General features: G+C 33.3%; 1 protein-coding gene across 1 annotated transcript in view; it reads right to left on the bottom strand.

The window, feature by feature from the left end:
- The window catches only part of RFX3 (regulatory factor X, 3 (influences HLA class II expression)), a gene marked incomplete at its 5' end in the record, with an annotated part of 35,027 nt that extends 12,085 nt beyond the window's left edge, over positions 1–22,942 (bottom strand). The window contains 7 exons of the mRNA XM_010180868.1: positions 331–446; positions 1,181–1,293; positions 2,487–2,608; positions 9,097–9,216; positions 9,761–9,942; positions 14,603–14,677; positions 22,684–22,942. Coding sequence (XP_010179170.1) covers positions 331–446; positions 1,181–1,293; positions 2,487–2,608; positions 9,097–9,216; positions 9,761–9,942; positions 14,603–14,677; positions 22,684–22,942 — 987 coding nt within the window. The remainder of the gene's footprint in view (positions 1–330; positions 447–1,180; positions 1,294–2,486; positions 2,609–9,096; positions 9,217–9,760; positions 9,943–14,602; positions 14,678–22,683) is intronic.
- Positions 22,943–24,028: the final 1,086 nt, after the last annotated feature.

The raw sequence follows: 24,028 nt of genomic DNA, 5'->3' as shown, positions 1-24,028 counted from the left end.
AAATGGCTTTAAAAAATGTCTCCATAGCTCTGCTACAGCTCATAAATTATGCAGAGGTATGAATGACCTTTTCAATTTAGAAGAACTGGATAGAATACTGGGAAAAGACACATTTACTGTAGCTGTCCAAGCAAAGAAGAAAACAGATGACACAATCATGCTTTCTGGCATACACTCAGACTGAAAAAAATGTCAGATAACATAAATTTAATTTGAAAAGTTAGTATATGAAAAACAATTATTACTTGCAGGTAAAACTAGTATGGTATTTTTTGTCACTTGAGTTATATTATCATGAGAAGCAGTAAATGAAGAGAAACATTTACTGACCTTGGTTCAGTAATAGTAGTGCCATCAGGTGGAGCAGAGGGAGAATAGCGCCAGAAAGTTTGCCACAATTTTTCTATCAGGCTGAACTGAAGATTCACAACAACATCCAGTATTGCCTGAGAAAATAAAACAGAAGTACAGGTTGCTTTCTACCCTGCTTCCTCCCACTCCCAACTCCAACTAGATCTATAGCTTTTTTTTCCTTCATCATGTGGTGAAGCAAAGACAAACGGTACATGTCTCAAGTTACGAATAACAATCTATTTTAATACCTTTGATATACATAAATTATACAGCAATATAAACTGGTGTGCACAGAGACTTGAGTAAGGCCAAGTGCAAGTACACAGAAGCCTCCAGAAATAAGTGTGGCCTATGTAAACATACCAGAGGAATTCACCCAAAGTAAATACACAATGCAACTGCAAACACAAAGGAAACCTGCCATTTTTTTATTTTTTATAATTCAGTATAGGTTTGAAAGTAATTTCAAAATAATTTCAAAAGACATACTGTTCAATATCAAATGTGGCTTAAATCTCTATTGCCTAAATCAGAGATCTGCATGTACAACCTGAAGTCTACTTTCTCTAACACACTGATAACATGTACATAGCTACATTTCATTCTCAGTACCTATTACAAATTACTTTTTTCCCCCTGTAAAGGGGACCCTCCAGAAAAAAAAACACACCTTTTTACTAATACCATTTCCAATGAAATAAGCAAAATATTTTGGAGGAAAGTCACAGACCACTAACATGGCTGCAATACATTTGGCATTACTCTCTCATACAGACCTTCACTAGCAATCGTGAACTTTAAAAAATGAACAGTTTGAAGGAAATACCTCACAGTGCTCTCGATAAAGACTCTGCAGTGATTTGATGTCCTCAAAGGTAGTACCATCTGGTAGAGAAGATATTTCAACTTCTCCAAACTCTGGAAGTACTCGAGATGCATCTGTTTCCATGACAACAAAATGAAAGAGGTCTATTATGAGCAGTGCCAGTTACAGTATGATTAAGAAAAAAATTAAGGATGATAAAAAGAAATAAATTTGAAAAGGTCATAATGTTCAAAGAGAAAAGTCTTTCATATCTATTGTATATTAAATTTGTAAACAAATATATGAAATTATTCTTAAAGACATTAAGAATATGTTATGTACTTACTACACCTATGTAGAAAAGCTAACACACGTTTTCAGATTATTACAGGAAGAAGGAAAACCTCTATCTCAGTGTATGAAAGATTAATCCTTGAACTGTCTTTTTCTTGTTCAACTGAAGAGTTTCTATGTAGCCAGGTATTTGAAATTTACTAGATTTTCAAGTAGAGCCAATGCATGCTTTTACTATTTGTCACAATTTTTTCCAAGAGACAAGTTCACATAAGAGAGAAATGCTGGACTGAAAGGTACCTGGAAAGGAAGATTCAAAACTTTTTAATGCTATCTTTATGTTCCCAGTGATTTCAATGACGGTGAGGTTAGGCCAAAGGATTTGGTGCTTGAAAATCCCAACCAAATAAACCTACACCTTCTGAAATAACACAGCCAAAGAGTCTTTCTACATAAACAAATAACTAGACTACCATCTGTTTTCATTACTGAGTATACATGCTTACCTGGATCAAGGAATCCACAACTTGGACATTTTTAACTCAAACTTTGGGGTTCTAGTTGAAACTATTTGGCTCTTTCCACTTACATCATCACTACAGCACACTTTCAAAACAGCCCACTGGATGGCTAACCTGCAATAGTAATGCAACACCACTGCCCCCCTTTTTATTAAATGAAATGCACTGTAATGCACATGCAGGGAACAAGTTTCATTGTAGGAATTTCAATATTCATGTCTAATATAACTTTGCACAGCAACTGCACAGTGATTTATAGAATATTAAATATATCACAAAAATACAGAATTTGCATTTTTTTCCTTTTATACCTACACAATGTGTATTAAATATTACATAAAGCACACAATAAAGAACATGTAATTTAAGTGACTTTTTGTTCTGTTGCAACGATTTTAAAGCGGGCATGATAACTTTAGAAACTATTACTGTACTTATGTGACTTGATATTCACAGTTACAATGAAGTTCACCTTATTTATTTATATAGCAGTATAAAAACTTCTTTCATACCTAAAAACTGTTGATGATGTTGACTTTGAGCAATTACAGTTTGTTCAACAGATGTGCCTGTCTGCTGACCACTTCCTGTGAAGCCATCTGCAACTCCTTCCACTTTCTGCATAGGCTTATACCTACGAAAATATCAAGTACAAAATTATACTTTCTGTTCATGTCCTCATAAATAAGATCATACAATATATGTCCACTCTTCAGCTCAAAATCAAATTTTGAGGGAAAGTAACAAAAGAATTCACACATTTGTATTTATTTTTTAAATAACAGAGGAAACAATTACTAAGGGAAGACAGAACATTAACAATGCATTACAGAATTCATAAAGGTGACATTACAGCACCACTAGCATTTTTTTGTAGAATCTAGCTTAGGAACAGCTACCATAAGACCAACTAATTTATACTAAAAGGAATCAAATCTTTCCCTTTTGAAACAGCTTGACTTCCTAGTAATTACATAATTCAAAAATAATGCTTCATTACCTTACAAAAAAAACATTACTCTCTGAGGACAGTGGAAGACTTTTCAAATCCAACTAACTTCTCTCAAAAGGACAGACAGCCTGAGAAAGTCACCTAGAAACCTAAACTCTTCACTAGTCAATTCTCAGAATGTTTTATAGAGGACAAAAAAATCACAATGATACAAATTAGTATGCTGGTTTAGACGGTCAAGAGTTATCTTGACAATCTATCTGACAGGCTGAAGATCATGTCTGTAATTTCTAACACAACTGAGAATTTACTCTGTCCCAGGTCTTAATGGTAACACCTTGGACACGTTGCACTTTTGAAAAAGAAAAGAAAATAAGAGAAACCCAAAGCTAAATAAAGTGTGTTTTAATGATCATTCAAATTAGAATTGTTGCGCAGACTGTAAAACTCAATGCTAACTTCAGAAATGTGACAAGAAATTCTACTTTCAATGCATTACTCAGAGCAGAAGTTTAATCAGTCGAGAACAATTCATTTTGTTTCCAGTAATCATAAACCAGCATTATCTTATGTAATTACTGTGATTTTACTTTAAATGGAAGTTCCCATGAAATATATTGGTTTCATATTTTGGGCATTCCAGACAGGAATCGAAATATACAATAACAAAAGACAGTCAGAAAGTACACTTTTCAATAGAAGGATTCCTGGCCTGATTAACAGATAGTTTTGTAACTTAAGGAATTTCAATGCCTGAGAAAAAAAGACAACACCTATACCTATCTCATCTCTAAGACATTTAGATCAAGTTTCACTTTCCGTAATAGACCTGTGTAAAATCCTGTGCCTGCTGATGACAATAGTGAAACTTTAATCAACTTTAATAAAGAATAAAACTTCATCTCTGTAGCTACCATCACAGTAGCACTGAACTCTTTTGGATGAGCTTGTAATTACTTGGTAAATCTACCTGCAATCCAGGCAGTTCATCTGGGAAGAATTTTTAAGTTCTCTCTCATATACATTATGATTACAAATACCATTTGTAAATCTGAATCTGTACTTTAAGATAGCTTCATTACTTTCTGCAAAATGTATCCCTTCAACTCCTGAAATAGGATTCAAAATATTTTGAATACATAAAAATAACACTCATCTAAAATGTTTTTCAGTTATGCAAAAAACCCCTTTTAATTAAAGTATAAAAGCCAACTTAATCCCAGTGCTTTATATAAAATATGATGGGCAAAATTCTTAATTCTGGCACTGTGACAGATGACTTAACAAAGGAGATAACCAGTTTCAACAGCATTAGAAAAATCACTCATAAAATGAAACCAAAGAATGAAAAAAAAGAAAAAAAAAGATTTTTCAGAAGCTTTAGATGAAACATAAGCAGACAGTGGGTAACAATTTTAGATCTGTTGTCTTTTATGTACAAGTAGGGCTTTGGCAGTTTAGATATCAAACAGCTCTCTCCAATTCTCTCTCCAGAATTCTTTAGTTAAACCTGAGCCATTTTTGGTATATGGAAAAAACAGTTACAATTTTCTAACCTGTAAGAATTACATTTTCTAAAATTACCCAAACTTTTACTCTATTTCCCTGTTTTAATCATTACTAACCTGCAACCTATTTCATCTTTCAATCTTTTCTGCTAAATTACTAGTTGCTAGGATACTGGGAGCAGAAAATAATAACTAAGCTTACATGAATGTTAGAGCTTTCTAATGACATTTGACCCAGAAAGAACACTAAGTTTTATATAGGTTGCCATAAAACCAGTAAAAGTTTGCAAAGTCTTCAGTTAACAACAGACATTCGTGCAAAGCTATGAAAATTTTAAAAAAGCCCTAAACCACTGAAATCAGAACCAGGTAACTCACGAATGACACTGCATGATATGCTGGTCTCACTTTGCAGTTAATGTAGAATACAACTTCCTTGATTTTCATAGCCTAACTGTGGTGTAATGTCACTAACAGAAACTTCCTCTCTCACTGCAGAACAGATTAATAACTTCCTGAATAAAATTCACTTCCAGCAAACAATCCATATTCATTAATAAGATAAAGCAGAAAACGGAAGTATAAAAAAATGCCTACTTGGTTTGAAATGCACATATGAAATCCGTAGAGAAAAGAAACAAGCTGAAAACTACCAATACTATGAGAAGCCAAAATGTGTTGACCAAGTTATAAGATGAGCAAAAAACCAGAGAGCTGCTCTTTCAGTTAAATTTTCTGCAGATTTTGTTGTTTCCTTGTACTGTTGCCATGCTGCTATGATTTGTATTTTACACAAAGCCTTAGAATGTAGTAGTTTTCTGAAAAATCAAACTCATGCTGCTATTCAGTTTATAATATTCTCTCTTTTTCTTAAAAACTAAGATTTCTATCCTTCTGGCTTGCTAAAAAACAAACTGTAGGGCTTTAGAAAGAAACAGAACTACACTTTAAGGATTCACTTCCATTATATTTTACTTTAAATCTATTATTACAATTTATCATCAGGTGACCTTATGCATAGCAATGTGTAAAGTATGAGAAAGCATTTTACTACTATATGCAAATAAAATGTTGCCATTGATGCTATCGGGGAAAAAACCCCAGCTTTTAAAATTGGCAGAAAGCAGAAGTTGATTCAAATATCTTGCAACACATACTAAAGCTTTTAAATACAGGAAAATTGAACAAACTCAAATGCTTTAAAAAATTACTGAAGATGGAAAACCTGCAAGTAACAAATAGATACTTGTGAAGCATTTGGATGCTCTCAGAAAGTTCTGTGTGCTGATCAAGTTTGTATGAGTTGCTTTGTAGTGTTTGAAGAAAACAAAAACATTTCCAAGTATACCATTCTGCATATATTATAAAGCGTCAAAAATAATGCAGAGGCTATATTTCAATAAAAGCATGGTTATCTGAAATCAAATAAGGTAAAACTGTGAAGAAATTTCAGAAATGCAAATTTCACGTGTGTGCTTTTAACAAACATCTGTCCTCAGTCCAATAAGCATTGCTGAGCTACACGTAATCTAGAAGCTTAAGCAGAACTTCCTATTTTTTTAAGCCACAATCACCTCAGCATCATAATCATATTACACACAAAATCTCTGTGCTTGTCCAAGTGAAAGACTGTGATTTTTTTTCTGAACTACTCCACTAGGAACTTGTTTAGTAGTTTATCTTATAAGTTGTCTTATTATCACTTTAGGATATTGTGTCTTAACAAACTTGTAGCCCAGTTTTACAGATGTCAGTATTTGTTAGACTATGATAACTTGCTCTCTATCTCCAAAAAGAATACCACTATAAAAATGCATAATTTCTCTATTGTCCATAAACCCAAGCCCCTTTTAAAAGTATCTACTTGATGCTTTGGACTCAGTGGCTTGGTTTGAAGGTAATGTTTGAACAGTATATTCACAAAACAGAGTATAGGAAAGAGAACAACAGAAAAAGTAGAGATTATAGATAAGGTAATCAACATCTACAGGAAGCAGTGATTAATGGTATATGGTTAGAACAATAATCTATGTATTAGTTGAATGTTATAATGTACCAATACAGTTACTTTATTTATTTTAAAAAATTAAAAAATTTCAGCTTCCATAAATGAAAGGAAAAAGGTATAATCATCGTGTGCAATAACTGAAAGATATATTTGAAATTAACTTGGAAAGCTGGAGGTTTACTTCTGGGAATGGAATTTAAAACATACATTGTTATGAATGCCCTAAAAAAAAGACAAGCATACCTGCACCAGTTTCCCTAGACTAATTGTCCCAGTTTGAGTGAAACAGAACTAATTCTCTATTTAGTGATTTTACTTTTCAGTTAAGTCTCTTCTAAGTGACTGTCCTTTCTGAAACTAAGGACATGTTTTTCCAGACACTTCATTCACAGACTTCCTTCACTCCAGTTAAAAGGTGCTGTACGTTTCTTAATATGTGGTTGTTGACAAATCACTGTCTCAGCTTTTTAATACAAGGACTGTTAGCACCCGTGATCTGGAGTTACTCTGTTTTTCCTTCTTACTGGAACAAAGGAAGAGTACTTCCAAAGCTCACGCTGTTCACAACCAAGACTAAGCAACTAAAAGCATTACTTTCAATCTGAAATTTAGGTTTGATAAATCTCAGACCCTTGAATGCAGGCCCAGAACAAACTCTGAACATGAATATACAAGAGCACTTTGGGATACACAAATAGAAAAGGTGCATGGCCCTCAAATTAAGAAAAGTAACAAAGAAAAATGATCTCTAGTACACACTCAGTCTTTGCCAAAAAGGACTAGAAGTGCTTATCCAATTAGATGTGTCTGATAGAGATGGCAGAGTTAGTGTAACTACACAGAAAAAGTATATTGACTGCAATTTACTACTGACTTAAAGGACAAAAGAAACATTAGAAATATCAATGAAGCTGGAGAAAGAACAATGTTACCCTAATCATGCAAATTATAATATTCAGTCCCTTAGTTATCTCTTAATAAATCCTCCTAGAATCCTTCAATACACTCGGATAACTATGATTAAAATATATACAGACATATATCAAACACTGAAATTAGATACTAAGCATGTTCTGTAAATGTGGAAGAAATCTTACTTCAAAAAAGTAAGTTCACTTTCTAAATTGTGCACCAAAAGTTTTAAGACATTTTTATATTTCTTTTTCCCCCAAAAACCCTAGCTTCTGAAAGCTACAAAACATAAGCGTATCTCAGTCTCCATTAGAATTAATCAAGCAAAATATACAGACTTCTTTATTTTATGAATGTGGAATAAAGCTTGACATTGTATGACCAAAGACCTAAAATTACAAAGTAAAGCTACAGAGAGCAGAGAATGGACTAAAGCTCATGATGGCTGCATGCTAGAGAGTGGCTGTAATGAAGTAAACAGGCTAGATTTTTGAATACTTTTATTTATTTGTTAAATCTTTTTCTAAAATTACTATTATAATCAGCACATTCCAACGAGACAAAAATGTTATGGAATCATCACACTTGGCTTTAAAAATGCCTGTTTCTAATAGAAAATTTTGCAATTTTCAGGTTTTGGTAAGTATGAATAAGTTAAAGTAATAGCGGCTAAAGAATTTCCATTTTTCAATTAAAATTTCCTCTGTGTTGCTGGATAAACATCTTTATTCTGAAGTTTTCTACATCCTATTCAGAATTGCTAGTATTTTTGATGATATGCCAAGCAGTGACAATATACATTTTTCACAGTGGAGCTGTCAGTCTAGCTAGTCCTTGACCTTGGCATTTTATTTATTTAGGGTGCTGGGAGTCTGTAAAGACAGAAAATATTTTACTGAGATCTGCGCAGACTGAAGCAACTGATGAACAAAGACCCTCAGAACTACTTTGTATTAATAGTATACCAGCAGGACTATGTGAAAAATGCTTCTATTTCTAGGTTACCTAACAGGACATCATGAGATTTCAAAGGTGTAAAGAGACCAGCCACATTTTTGTCTTAAAAGAGAAGAAGGTAAATAATGAAAGTTCCTGAGCAAAGAGATAAAGGTACATAGAGACAGCTGGTTTTAAGGATTTTATAACAAAGCCATTATTATTAGTAAGATGTAACAACATGGTGGTCTTTTCTGCAGTCTGTATTGCAGAGAGCTGACAAAGGCTTCCACTTCTGTCTTTTTCACAGGATCCTCAGGAACAACAGATGCTGAGGGAAAATAATTAAATCAACTTACAGGAAAACTGTTATGGTCACATTCATTCTATATAGGGAGAGGAAATAAACACCAAACTGAACTCAGTCATAAGCTCTCTTATAAGCAGCTTATACATAAAATGAAATAGTAATGAAAACAAATAGCAAAATTTGAAATTCAAGCTCTCACTGCTTTTCTTCAGTTTGTACAATAGGAACTCAAGATAGTTGAGTCTGTTCATATCACAGTTCACTTTATTACCATTATATTTTGTTACATTTATGACAATTACTAGGTAAATATACTTTCATGTTGACTGATACCTATACTTCATTGATGTCAACTGGGTATTTAGCAAACTTTTTTTTTCACAGCAGAGAAGCTGAAGAAAAGTTGCATTAGAATTTCAAATTTCCTATGTAAGGAAAACCAAGGCTTTATGAACTAGAAATATTAATAAGTACTCATGTTCATTTCACACTTTACCTCTGTTTCTGCTGCATGGGCTGTTGTCTCATAGCCATATATTGCATGTCCTCTTGTAGTCGATTAAGAGGAGAGTCTGGCTTGACACGAATCCCATAGTAATGATATTTGGAGTTCCCCCTTTATGAAAAAGCAAGAATCAAAAGGCCAGTAACACTATTTTTATGCATCTAAATTACATGTACTCTACAATTTACATTGACTGGAAAACAATACCCACAAATCAGGCCTGACTCTCCTCTCGTACTTGTTTTACATAGCTGTCATTTTACCATCTTCAGGAAAATAATCCACTGTCTTAAATATTATACAGCATTTTAACTGGCAACCCACTTGAGTAAGAAAAATGAAATGCAAATAAATACAACTTATTTAGTCATGGAGAAACACAATTCTTAGTAGTTTCCAAACAAGCTACATTTTATTGGTACTGATAAAAATCCACCGTGTAAACAAACACATAAACGATCAAAACCAGAAGAAGTAAAAGTGTAATAGCATCTGGAAAAGCATAAAACTATTTGACATGAAGTGGTAGAACTGACAGAAAACCACTGTAATATATAAATACAGGTTTTACTCATTTTCTGACTAGCAAACATGTTTCTTACCCATAACTATTACTTGTCTTTTCTATTTAGTTCAGGATTTCATTAACACAAACCTAGTTCCAAGTCTTCTGGTCCGTAATCCCATGAAGATTGACCGTATGAGTTTTCCAAAGGAGGCAGCATTGACTGGATCCAACTTGTGTTCCTGACAATGCCGTAAGTAATGGTTATAAAGTGTACTTCTTGGAAGGCTCACTCCTTCTGCAGTTTCATAGTTGTCTAAAAGCCACTGAAGCTATATCACATACAAAACAGGAAAAAAAAAACCTACATCATTAAAAATATCTTAGCCATACAACATTAACTTATAAGAGTTTTGAAACCACTCTTCAGGCCTATTAAGCAATTATACCATAGTACTTTAGGATCTTCAAAATTACCAGGAAATAGCAAAACTCATTGCACTTGTGACCTCAGCTAAGTGCCCACTTCTGAAATTTCCTTTAATTCAGTATCACACACTATTATTAGATAAGGATATCTACAATTTGGAGATAAACTAACTGTTAGCACTGCAAAGAAATAAAGTAATTATCAAAGTAATTCACATAAACAAACAAACGCCTTGGACTAACAATAGTTAGTTAATGTAAACCTGGAATATTATACTGTTTTTCTTTGCCTGATAAAAAACATCAAAACACTTAACTGAATAGGATATTTTTTACTCTCAGATACACAAAAGAAAAAGGCTATTGCATTTTGTCAAAGAGCAACCTAGATAAAGTTGAAAATAACTAGTACATCTACAAAACAGGGGTGCAATCCCATTCAGTTGTAGACTGTTTGCCTTTGACTTCCAGGAGGAACAGAATGAGATTACTGGGAAAATATTAAACTTTTAATGCAATTGTGGTAGGTAATTTTAGACATTTTAGAAAATGCTTTCCATGTAACATCACTGGACTTTCCAAGTAATGCACACCGATGAAACACCTCTAGCTGTCATTCATAAACAGAAAAGTTAAAAGGACAATTTAATATTCCTAAACTTAACATTATAAGAGAATGACAAAATAGATGAAAATAATACAGGTTGAGGATGCATTTAAAATCCACTGTTTTAGTTTTCTGATGTGCTATCATTCCTTTTCTTTCCCCAGTACTTGCCATGGTTTCAGTTCCCTGAAATTTTCCTTCCATTATAGCTTGAATGATTCACAAATTTAATTTTCTGTTTGAATTTTATTTCTCTGTTTTCCTAAGTATTGATACCAAAATAGCACAGTGTGAATATTCAAGCTTGCTAGTATCAGAGATCTTACCAAAACTCTGGATTTAACATCATTATCCAGTGAAAATGCAAACTGAGAATCCTGTGTCTTCAAGACATGCTACAAGTTTTTACTGTGATGAGCCAGATATTCACATAAACGTGTAATAATTTCCAATTTAGTCCAGCAAAGCAATAACTAGTATAATCAAAACACAAATTATTAAGTGACAATAAAATGTACATGCTCTAAATGTTATTTATTCCTTTGCGCCATTATTTTGTTAGAGCAGTGCACAAATTGTATCCCATGTGTGTTCAGTGTAACTTACCATGCAAAAAACATTAATATTTTAGTGTGAAATAGCCGTGAAATAGTGCAGTCCTGATCTTTTCTGTATCATAAAACTGTTATGTACTAAAGCACAGATGGTAACAAATGTACTGAATTTATAGCTATGTTTGAATCACAGTGAGAAATTCACCAATACAAATACACTACAAAATTTACTCTAGACCATTCAAACAGAATTTCCATATTAGCTTTTTATTGAAAACATGCCCATAAATTTTGTATGTTTCTTAAACATAAGCTCTAGAAAAATATACATAAGTAAAATGTGAATGCTTCCAAGACATTTTTGTCTCAGTTTGCAGGTAATTTTTCATTTCAAATAGATAAAATGAAAAAGTACAGTTCATCATCTTTGTATCAGTTATCGTACCATTATTTTAAGTCTTAACTATCAGAAGTGCTTCCAAATTGAGCATTTGTCATTCGGAAATAAAGGCAATGTATAATAATAAGTATTAACTTTGAATGTATTAAATTTATTTCACTAATGACCTGACATAAGACTGTCTGGGCTTAGAAACAGGTAATTCTATCTTTCAACTGTTGCATTTTATCTACATTTAAAGTTTAATGTACATCTGTATTTATATTATAAATGTTTATATAGTATTTGTCATATGTTATTAAATCTGTAATTTAATCAGAACAGAATGTGTATTTCTGCTTTCTCCAAAGAGAAAATCTTTGTCAGTTTGAAAAGACAGACAAACAAAAATTAATTATTTTCGAATTAAGTTCTGTATGAAGCATTAAAGATATTTTCTCCAGATGGCTTCTAACCTATTATGAATCACTTAAATTGCACTTCATTCATCATATGAATTTCTAACAGATGTTATTCCAACCATAATTTGCATTGTTCAACATCAAAAATACCAAATCAAAAGATAAATGCAATATTATAATTTTTGCTCTTGGGTGGAGTTAATTAGTAGCAAAGGCTTGAAGTCATTACTTGCTAGATTACAGCAGTTCATGTATGATTTTAAAAGGAAAATTATCTCCAAACATTATAAAACTATTGTAAACAACTTAAAAAAAATTCTACTGAGATGAAATATAATTCCCAAACTAAGCTGTTCAGGTTTGAATCCGAGTTCCTTAATTTAATTAATTAATTAATACTGAATATACTGTAGGGGTAAGATGGGTTAAAGTATGAAATATTTACAGAGTTAGGCCTGTTAAATTGACTGTGACTTCAATTAAGCTGCAATGTTTATAAAACATTCAACTATCAATTAATTAAATAAGTCAATCTCATGCAGAAAAAAATCAGGAAAGAACAGAAAACACTGCGAAAATGACAAAGTCTTAAAAATGAGCACACATGAAGTTTGGCAAAAAAAAAATAAATTCTAGAAAACCTCATCCCAATCGCAAAACAGGTATTTTCCCACAGATTAATATATCATCTGCAAAGCAAAAGTTAACAAAAGACATTATTTAGAATTCTATTTTAAAATCTATTGAACACATTTAATTTAATAAATGCCAAATCAAACCATAGAAGTTAAAATCAAGAACAGTTTAAAGAGATAAAGACTAAACATTTATTTAAGCTTCCTCCACACTGTCCTTGAGTTTACAGATGATAAAAATTGCTTCAAAAATGGGCATAACATACAGTAAGTTTGATATACATTTTTAATTTCTTCCAAAATTATGAAGGCAAGGAAAGGCTGGTTGCCACAACAGTATGTACAGGGATTTTATTTTTTATTTCTCAGAGTCACAAATATATCCCTACCATAATAATTCTGAAAAAACCTTCATGATCAAGAAAGAAATATTATTATAGGACACAATTAGATGTGCATCTCATTATTGGGAACACATTGTGAATGGTGCATAGCACCAGGAATGAGTGGAACATAGTCTACTAGGGCATAGCAGCTTATCTTCTAATTCTTGGTTTTATACCAACACCCTGGACTTCATAATAGAATTAAGTGCAAACTTATCAACAGTTCAAGTGTTCCAAGCCTTAACACAAATTTCTGACACTTTGCCAAAACAAGTTATGGTCCCTTTAAAAATCGTAGTTAAATAATAATTTTGATAATATCTGTCTAAAACTATATATTATATTTAAATAATAATTTTGATACTGTCTTATCTTCAAAACAATTATTTTGTAGACATCCAACATGGAATCTGAATGTCCTTCTGTATAACAATTTTGTGTAACTTTTAGTAAGGCAATTTTCATCTTTCAATTTTAACATTTTCTAAAAGAAAAAAAAGCTTACTTAAAATTTCCACAAAATAACTCTAGGTTTGACTTTGACATTACCAGATCCTACACAGAAAAAAATCAAAACCCCAAACCTGCTAAAAGATATATTTGTAATTGGATTTCTGAGGTATAGCCACCATATTCTTACATTAAGGCCAAAAACCAAATTTAAATTTCTTATGTAAAACAATAAGGGAATTTGAATTGATATAATTGGGAAAGCTGCGAAGGAAAAAAGAGGCAAGATGAACATAAATTAATCAACATGGCAAAAATACAAAAAAACAAATACCAACAGAAAAGAACCCAACATTTCAAGACAGACTAGCAACTTTCAAAGCAACATTATTAAGTTTATAGTAAGTTAAAAAGTAACTTTTTGGGACTTTTACCTTCATTTTAAAGTTACACACAATGGATTTATCACTGTATTTGGAGATCATGTTTATATTCAAACACCCTTTTAGCTTTGTATATGGAAAGCTCTTACCAGTAAGATCTGCAGACTAAGAATAAAGCAAAAGGCAGCTGAACAAGACATGTTTGTGTACTTCAAATTAACGTTTTCTTTTTTTTTTCCTGGTAATCATAAGAATCTTTAGGATTTTTAAGTACATAATTTCATAATAAATGCTATATTCAGAATAAACAAAAAAACACCTAAAATAATCTAAGGTATTACTTAGGTATGCTGTCTATTTCTTCTCTTCTTATTCACATGTCCCATAATTATTATAGGGTACACAGACTTGGATCTGTAGACACCTTTATTTAAAATGTCAAAAGCCAGCTAATTAAGAATTATTTGAACTTTATCTTGACATTTACACTGTGATCTGCAAAAGTCAAACATGTTATACTTGTCTTAACACAGGTGTAGAGCATAGGAAACAGGTAACACTCTGCAATACACCATAAAGACATTCCATCTGACAAAATAAAGCCATGGGAGATGTAGCAGAAGATTGCAAGCAACTAAGATGAGAAGATAAGAGCAAAAGCAGTAATAAAATAAAACAAACATTTAGAGGCAGGCTAAGCATGCAGAACAAGCAAGAGAGAGTGTATGTGAAGAAGAGACAACTTACATGGCTGTTGAGAAGAGAGCTTCTGTGAGTGGACAGACCATCAGACTTTTGCAGTGTCTCAATCGCCATTTCAATCTGATAATAGATGTCATTAAAAAAAGGACTCAAGACGAGATAGTAAAAAAGCCTGATCAGAGAAGTTTTGACAGATTGCTTACAGATCAATAAAAATGCCTGCTTTATTCCTGGCTAGGGCATACATTCTACTAAAAGAGTAGAGTCCCAGTGAACACAAACCTCCCCTGTGAGGTCGGAAAGATATTTTTTGCTTGCACATACATGGCAGGATCACAGCCTCAAAGTCCATTTTACCTTCTAACCTGCTCAGGAAATTAAATGACTTAGACTTACTGATGAGCTTCACTGAAACAAACATAACCCTGACTGAACAAAAATATCATTAATACAATTTAAAAAATCAGGACATCATCCTTACTGCTGCCAACACACTTTGAATGTCCTCAGCTGTCAAGGTAAATGTAAAGTCAGAAGTCAGGATCCAGCCTTTGGAAAAGCAGATTTGTTCACAATGATTTTGTCTTTTTAAAGGAAAAGAATACACATCACTACTAAAATAGAAAGTAGTATTTCTTCACATGCAAATGGATGAGTACTCTCACATCCATCTCCCATTCTCTTCTTTTTTAGTATCAACAGATAATGATCAGTTTGAGAATGACAGCACTAAAGGAAAAAAAAGTAGAACCTGGCTGCAATTTAAGAGGGGAGCTAGAAGTGCAAAAACAACAAAGAAAATGACAGAGACAACAGGATGTGCAGTAAGAAAAGGCATGCAATTAATTAGCTACATTAAATGGCCAAAATGAAAGCAATGGAAACCATCACTTATACTTTTAAAAACACTTGCCATTCTCTATGTAGATATTTTTTAATGAGCCATCCCTATCCTACTTCAAATATCACAGTACTATCTATAATTTTAGTGGCATAATTTATCAGTATTGGCTGAATTCACTCTCCATATAGGAAAAACTGAAAAACACTATAGTTGATATTTGAATTTACTGTACCTATAGAGTTAGCTTCTGTTTTTACAGGGCAACTGACAAGTATTTTATTGTAATAACAGTGAGGAATCACTTTCTGTTTCTCTTTTACAACTGTTTAATATTAGCTATACAAGACTTTTCACAAAAAGTACATTATTTAAAACACACAATTACTATGTAAAAAACCATACTTTTACATGGCAATAATGTTTTTTTAATTATTCTGATTTCTTCTTGCTTCAGTGGAAAATACTATGAGCTTAAAGTACTCAATCACACAGGAAAGATCAAATTTTAAAAGCATGCATCATGATAAAACCTACAAGCTTAAAACATCATCATAGTAAGGTCAACTTAATATATACTGTGGCCATAGAATTTCCCTTCTTAACATAATGCTATGATGAAACAATGAAGACCATATACACATTTAAATCCTAATTCTGAACCTAATTCTGTGCTCAGTCCACAGCAGTACTATGGCACTGAAGTTACACCTTCTGCTGCTCATTCTCACTACTGCACTACTGTCATTTTGTCACTGCAACTTGTGGCCTTGTTCGTTTATAGAGAACCAATCTGTTAAAAAGTAGTTCTAATTGAACTTACTAAAGAAAAGTGGCATTACAGATGACACTCATTCCTCACTGCTACATTGCTTCAATGCTGTTTGGTGCTGTGCAATGAGCCAAATAAAGAAACTGTTTCTTTTTTGTAATTTGTGGGATTTTTGTTGCTGGAGTTGCTTTTAGAGGCAGATGCTGTTGACTTTCTTGAGGGATGAGAGGCTTTGCAGAGGGATCTGGATAGACTGGAGTATTGGGCAACCATCAGGGGCATGAAATTGAACATGAACAATTGTGTCGGATTCTGCACCTAGGATGGTGTAATGCCAGGCACAAGCACAAACTGGGAGAGGAGTGGCTAGAGAGCAGCTTTGCATAAAGGTACCTGTGGGTGCTGGTTGACAGCAGGCTCAGTATGAGTCAGCAGTGCACCCTGGCAGCCAAGAGGGCAAACCATATTCTGTGGTGCATCAAACACAGCATAACCAGCCGGTCAAAAGAGGTACTGTATTCAGCATTGGTGCAGTCTCATGTTGAGTACTGTCTGCAGTTCTGGGCCCCACAATTTAAGAAGGATGTGAAGGTTCTCAAATGCATCCAGAGGGCAAAGTCCTCCTTTTGTCTAGTTTGGAGAAAAGGAGGCTAAAGGGCAACCTCAATGCTCTCTACACCTTCCTCAGGAGGGGAATTGGCGATGGAGGTGCTGATCTCTTCTCCCCAGTATCCAGTGACAGGACTCATGGGAATGGCTCAAACCAGAATGGGTTTAGACTGGAAATTCTACTACTTTCCTGAGAGGGTGGTAAAACACTGGAACAGGCTTCCTAGAGAGCTGGTCGATTCCCCAAGCCCATCAGCATTTAAGAGACATTTGGACAATGCCATTAACAACATGCTTTAACTTTTGGTCAGCCCAGAAGTGGTCAGGCAGTAGGTCTACACGATAGCTGTAGACATAATAGTCTCAGATGTTTATAGTGTAGACATAGCAAACACCTATCCCAAACTCACTTTCAAAAAGACTGCCTTCCTCTTACAAAGAAGAAAGAAATAGTACTTTTTGATCATTCAAGTAATTAATTAACAATTCAACTAATTAACAAATTATTTACAGTAAGTTGTTCTGAGGAGGTCAGGACATAAAGAAAATAATCTGCAGAAGTTTAAGCCCTGCAGTTTTGTGATTAATGTGGATATCCTTATTACTTTCTTTTTGTTTGCATCTGCAAATCACAGTCCACCAGCAGCAAAGCAGGCAACTTTACGTGGTATCTTAAAATTTAATATATTGTTGCATCATGTTCTAAAAAGATAGCTCCCATCTCTATCTCCACAGGTACCTCCCATTCACATTGCCTTTTATCCACATCCAAAGGTTTCCTCTTTTAGGCTATAAAGGAAGTGAAATTCTAAAAAGAGCTTTCGTTGCTTATTATGAAGGAATTACTAATTCATCAAATGGCTACAAGAAAGATTACAGCTAGCTGAATTCTGGGTACTTGTGACAACCATGGTTACCTAAATAAGGTGTATACAGAACATGAACTAACCTGAAGCTACAGGATAAATGGATTCAGGGTGTTTGAAAATGTGACTCTCTCACTCCTTTACAATGCCACATAAATGCATTATTTACAGTGTCTTTCAATTCTGTTTCATGACAGAGTTTTCATGTATGACATACAGTTTTCTGAATCTTATGCCAGAGAGTTGTGTGAGGCAGACAAACCTGACCAGGAAAAAGAAGCCTGAAAATGAAATAGTATTGACGACACTGAGAGAACTCAGGACTAACCTTTACAGCTGGAAGAATTAAATTTAAAAGATTTGCATTCCTCACAACAGACAAAGCTGTAGCAGCACCTGTAAATAGGTTCTATGAAAATTTGCTCTAAAGAATGAAACAGTACTGTGAAGACAGAAAGAAATACACTTTTTTAAGTCTGTTGGAATTAAAGAAATAGAAGTATGCAGAAAGAGAAGTACACAAAAACATGTAAAGTAAGCACAATATTTTGGATATGATAACCATAAAAGAATGCCGATTTTTTTTTAAAAACTTAGAAAAAAAATCTTTCTATTCTTTTTCCTTAAAATTTATTAATTTGTAAATATAACGTCCAAGTTCAATATAACTAACTAGTCAAAATACCTGCAGCAAATGCACATCTCTAGTAGCCTGCATATACATAAGGCATGCATACTGACTGACGACTATAATACATTATTTAGTGTTTACAAAAGAGTATATAGTTAACATAAGGGGAAAAAGCACACCTAACAGTCATAGACTGGAAAAATAAAAAATGTTTGGAGTTTAGTTCAGATTATTTTATCCTTCCCAAATTTTCAAATGAAACATTGCTGCCGATATTTATCTTCCTTGCTAGAAATTACCAAACATGTGGTCAAACTGACCGATTCACCATCTCTCCCTTGGATCATCCAGTCACTTGTATACCTCATCTCTATTATATACACCCCCAAACAGACTCTAAACTTCTTTCTTTGTGGTCGCTTTCCCCATATTTGGTACAAACGCTTAATGGAAAATGAAAAAACATAAATCCCATTGTCATGCTGATTATAAGAACTTCTAGAACACACATATTTAGCCTAATGCATGGAAACACGTTGGAGCTACTCACACCAGAAAATCAGAATTGAGAAACTTAAAGGAAATTTTAGGTCAGATTACTGTCAAAACCAATTTGAAAACATTTATGGCAAGACAGCCCTAAAGAGAGGTATAGTAGTCATTCTAGAATAAATATATATTTAATCAGAAAAAAAAATCCATTCCTTTAGAAAGCCGATGCCTCCATGCCATTGATAATCAGTTTGTTACCAGACCATTAGTGGGATGTCTTCTTGCATTCAACTTACATAATTTCAAATAAAAGGAATTAACAGAAATTCTCACAGATTCAAAGATACTTATTTTTAATATCTTATGACAAAAAAGCCCCACTGTGTTTCTTACATTATTTTTATCAATAATTGTAATGCTACATTGGAATAACTTGAGTTTCCAACAACACTACAACTTGATTTTTGACACACAAGTATCAGAATAAATATTCAATTGCCAAAACTGGAAATAACCTATGAGGTGCTACATTGTTTTTCATGCAGAAAACACAACAAAAGCCAACAACTGAAAGCTGAAGCCAGACTGTATCTGAAGAGAAACAAGGAGCATAGGCAGCTGCAGCCAGAATGAAGACAGGGTAGGTGTGGCTGACCTTAGTAGGGTCATTCTCACTTTTCTCCACATTCCTTGTCTTGTGAAAAGGGCACAGTCTCAAGTCAAGACATTAGAGCAGCAAGGCTCTCAAAGGGGCAGAGAAAGACAGAAGTTATCTTGACCACATTGCTAAACTGACACCTCTCTCTAGTTCTGGAAGAGAGAGGGAGAAGCCATATGCTCTGTAGCTCTGCAGGAGAAACCAAAGCAGGAGGTAAAGTCTCGGAGGCAGAGGTTTATAAAGGCACAAGATCCACAAATCCTCTAAAATTCTGACCTTTCCAGTTAATTCATACTACATAAATGCTTTTTAGCAGTAGTAGTGATTAACCATTCTTATGACTCGTTTCAAAGAGGAAAATAAAGAAAAGATTATCTGCCTGTGCTCAGTTGAAGAAGTCATAAATAAATGACTTGCAAGCATAAGAGGTCAGATCAAATGATCTATTAATCCTTTGTAGCATAAAAATCTGTGCATCTTCAGTTTGATCAGAAATGGTTTGTTTTATGCTAAGATGGGTCCAGCTAAATAAAAATTATCAGAAAAGTTGGGGAATGGAGGAGGAAAAAGTTCCTCTGCCAAGAAAGAGATTAATAAATAATATCTCATCTCAAACAATTTTCAAATTGATAACCCCTCAACCTTTAATGGACTCTTTAAACAATTGTTACTTTTTGTTCTTAACATAATTATAATACTTCCACTAAAATTATATTATCATGATATGAAATTTACACTAGACCTTCTTAGTTCTTGTTTGTATCCGTCTATTAATTATGACACATTTTGGGTAGGTACCATCCTTCCTTTAAAGTTACGAGCAAATTTCACACACTGTGCTTACTACCAGAAATAATAATTTGTGACAATACATTATATCCATATTAATTTTGCTTTTACTTTAATGCACATTTAGATTTGCACTGAAATAGAATACATTTTTGCAACGGCATAAGTGGAGATCTCCTATAGTTGGTGATGACTGATGAATAACAACTGTAACTGCAGATCAGTCATAACGCTTGTCAGAAAATAAGATGAACAGATAGGAGCCTCTCACTATCTGACAAGCACATTTATTACTAGGAACTATACAAATTTTTAACTTCGTTATATTATTACTTATGATATATAGTTCACATATAGAAAAAAAATTATAAGGTGATTTAGATTTCAGTCTCTTAAATGTAGTGGCCTCTTCTTTAATGATAGCTCACAAAAAGGCAAACAGCCAGTTCTCTCATACAGGTTTCAACATGCAAATTAATTTCAAACACACATCCAGGTAGGGTAATTCACTTCTTGTTCAATGCAATCACCATTTATTCTTGACCAGTCCACATATATTCACATAAAAATGGTCACTTTGGAAAGCTGTTTATCTATTTAATATCTTAAATAGAAGGTCTTGTGCTTACTGGATGCATTTAAGTTCACTTGATTTCACATTCAGTTAAGCATTTCCACTGACTGAACCCTGTTGTCCATGAATAAACTAAAATTTATAGCGTGATAAGCAAAACACCAAAATGTATCTGTTCTTACTTGATTAAGGAGAAAACTAGCATGATCTCTAAAAGAGGAAATATTTGTATTTAACTGCAGAACAATTTAAAACAACTAAGAAAACATAGGAATATCATTGCCATTTCAGTATTTAAAGAAACATCACTTTTCAAATTTCACTCCATCTAGAAGACCTATTCCTTACTTATGCCTATAGAAAATTATTTGTTTTGCCTGTGTTTGGCAACCATAAAGTCAGGTGAAAATGCCATGAAATATCTTCCAAATAAGTAAAATGAGAGAATACTTTAAAGGAAAAAAGAAACCAGTCCAGTTAAAGTCTTTATTTTAATTAAACAAATCTGAAAAAGGAATGCTGCTCTTTTCAGAAACTCTGTTTTTCTATTACAGTCATGTAAAAATGTCAATCTACACTATTTTTTAACTCAAATATAAAATTCTCTGTTGCTAGCTGAAAACTTCCACTATGTTACTGGTATTTATACTATTCGTTAATTATGAGTCTTAACAATTTTTATTCTCAGAAAACAATACTACAGTTTCTGGATGAAATAATAGGTTTCTACTTTGTATAAAAATTTTGCATTTATCCATACCAATCACCTTAAGAATCAAAATAAAGATATATTATCTGATAATCTAAATTACCCAATGTTATTGTAATTGGTCACATTTCCAAACAGAATAATATTAGATCTTCAATCATTGCATTGTTTCCTAAAAATAAAGTCCCCTAACTTCTTTGTACTTTGGGTACTGATGAATCTGTATTATTAATGATGTTTTCTCTCCTTTACTATATTTTTCAACGCTTCCTATTCTATGTTTCACAATTCTCTTCCCCATTACTTCCAAATCTCTACATCCAGACCAGAACACCCAGAAGAATCAGGTAAAAGTATTTATTAGGGCTGTGCAGCAAAGTTTGGGTAGGTATAAGCCCATTTTCCTAACTGAAATAAAGGATGATTGAGTAAGCTCTTAACGGAAAGTTCTGAGTTTATGTTTAAGTGTCCACAATATTATCTATCATAGTTGTACCAGATTGCATCTTCCCATAGCATTGTAAGACACTTCCACAATGAGCTTTCAGTCTGGAACAGACTTTGTAAGCATACCCTAGATAAGTAAGAACAAAGTGGCATCAGGTAATATCTCAGTATTCTGAAACACTGGAAATACTTTAACTAAGCTACCAAACCTCAAGTTACACTGATATTGAGCAAACAAACCAAACAAATGCAGAGAAGTTATAGATATCTGTTATTTACAGATGCCTATCTGTAACTTACATTATTTAACATTTACATCTGATGTAGTTATACCCAACAACACTGTGCTTTTCTTAAGCTTTCAGAAAAAGCACAAAATGTTAAAGAAGGCTCTTTTAGTTCCTAACCTGACAAACATTCAGCTCAAACTATTATGTGAGCATTCCCAAAACAATCACTGATAAGACTGGAATGCAAAAAATTAACCTATGAAATCTATATATTTGTAAGCTGTCAATGGAAAGGTCTGCCCTCATGTTGAAGTTTTTACAGTATTCTTACTCCTGTATTTTACTTATACATATGGTTATTACTTATTTTAAAAAAATACTATGTATTACTTATTCTGAAACATGATATTGCTGTACATTCTGTCACAAAAACCATGCTAGTCTGCAGAAACACCTGAATGACTAAGAAACTAGTCTCAAAGATTTTGTATCAGTCTGAAATACTTACAGTTGCTGGGGAGGCCCGTGTCGTATGAGTCACTGAATGACCAGAATTTTCCATCGAATTGCCAATCAGATAGGTTCCTCCAGAGCTGCTAATGAGCTGTCCTCCTGTGACACCCATCTGAATCCCTCCAGTGCCCACCATGCTATGAGACGAGACCACTGTTGTCACCTGTGCAGAACTTCCTTGAGTATCAAAATAATTTCCCCCAGTGTTTTGGCTGTACATCTGGGTTTCTGTGTAAGGATAAGTTGTTGATCGGCTTCAAGAAAAGAAAACAAAAGGAAAATAAATTATTTGTATTGTTCATCTAGCTGAGGAAACTGTTATAATTCTAGAAATGTATGTACAATAGCTATAACCAAACAAAGATTGACAAACAAACCCTGCCTCCTCAAAGAATAACATTTAATCAAGTCAAAACCTCATATAATTAACTCAGTGACAATGTAAATCAAGTATCCACCAAACCTTACAGAAAACTTAGTCAGTCTCACCTGGAGAGGAGGGAAGTATGACAAAAATTGAGGAGACAGGCAGAAAGAGCTCACCCAATTATTAATATACTTCAAAGCAATGTATAAAGCTCCATATGTTTTAACTTTTTGTCATCCAAGAATAAAATTTTGAATTTTAATCAGATGCTATATATTTTGCACACTGTGCATGTTGCAAAATTGCAAACAATTCATACAAATGTCAGCCAAGAGAGTCCAATGTTCAAGAATCCTATTGTTTATAAATCACTAAAACTCTTGGTTGAAGCTAGAAATTCTGAGTTCACTGGTATTTTGGGAAATGCAGTTATTTTTACAGGGTGAGTTCAAGACGGGTCTTGAATTCATGTTATGATAAAAAAATGCATTTAAGAAACAAAAGCAAAACAGAACGAGGACTTGTAAATAGGTCACAAAGATGAAAGAGGTTAAAGGCATGCAACAGTAAATTACTTTACACTATGAAACATTCATGCCTAATTAACCAGTTTACCCAAACAAACTATTAAACTACTGAAACCTTCTATCTTGTTTCACATTGTTAATCACTTATCTTGAATCATTACTCTTCATAGGTTATAATCTATTTCTAGTTTTTGAATATGTATTTGTTCCCATGTACTAAATTTTATCATCAAATCAACATATTTCAAAATTTTTAAGTAAATAGCATTCATTATTTCAATGTCCAGATTCCTCACTTTGGAAAAGTCCTATTTGGAAATTTTATCCTGTTTCATGACTGCTAAGCTTTGCATCTTGGCAAGCATGATAGAAAGGTCAAAAGGTAAAAACCAGTCTGTTTACCCAACCATTAATTTTCTTATTTAATCATAAAAATCTGTAATATT

This window comes from Mesitornis unicolor, unplaced genomic scaffold (genome assembly GCF_000695765.1).
Source record: "Mesitornis unicolor isolate BGI_N332 unplaced genomic scaffold, ASM69576v1 scaffold8043, whole genome shotgun sequence".
NCBI classification, from domain to species: domain Eukaryota; kingdom Metazoa; phylum Chordata; class Aves; order Mesitornithiformes; family Mesitornithidae; genus Mesitornis; species Mesitornis unicolor.
The sequence above is the reverse complement of the archived record's forward strand: the minus strand, read 5'-3'. Positions and strand labels throughout refer to the sequence as shown.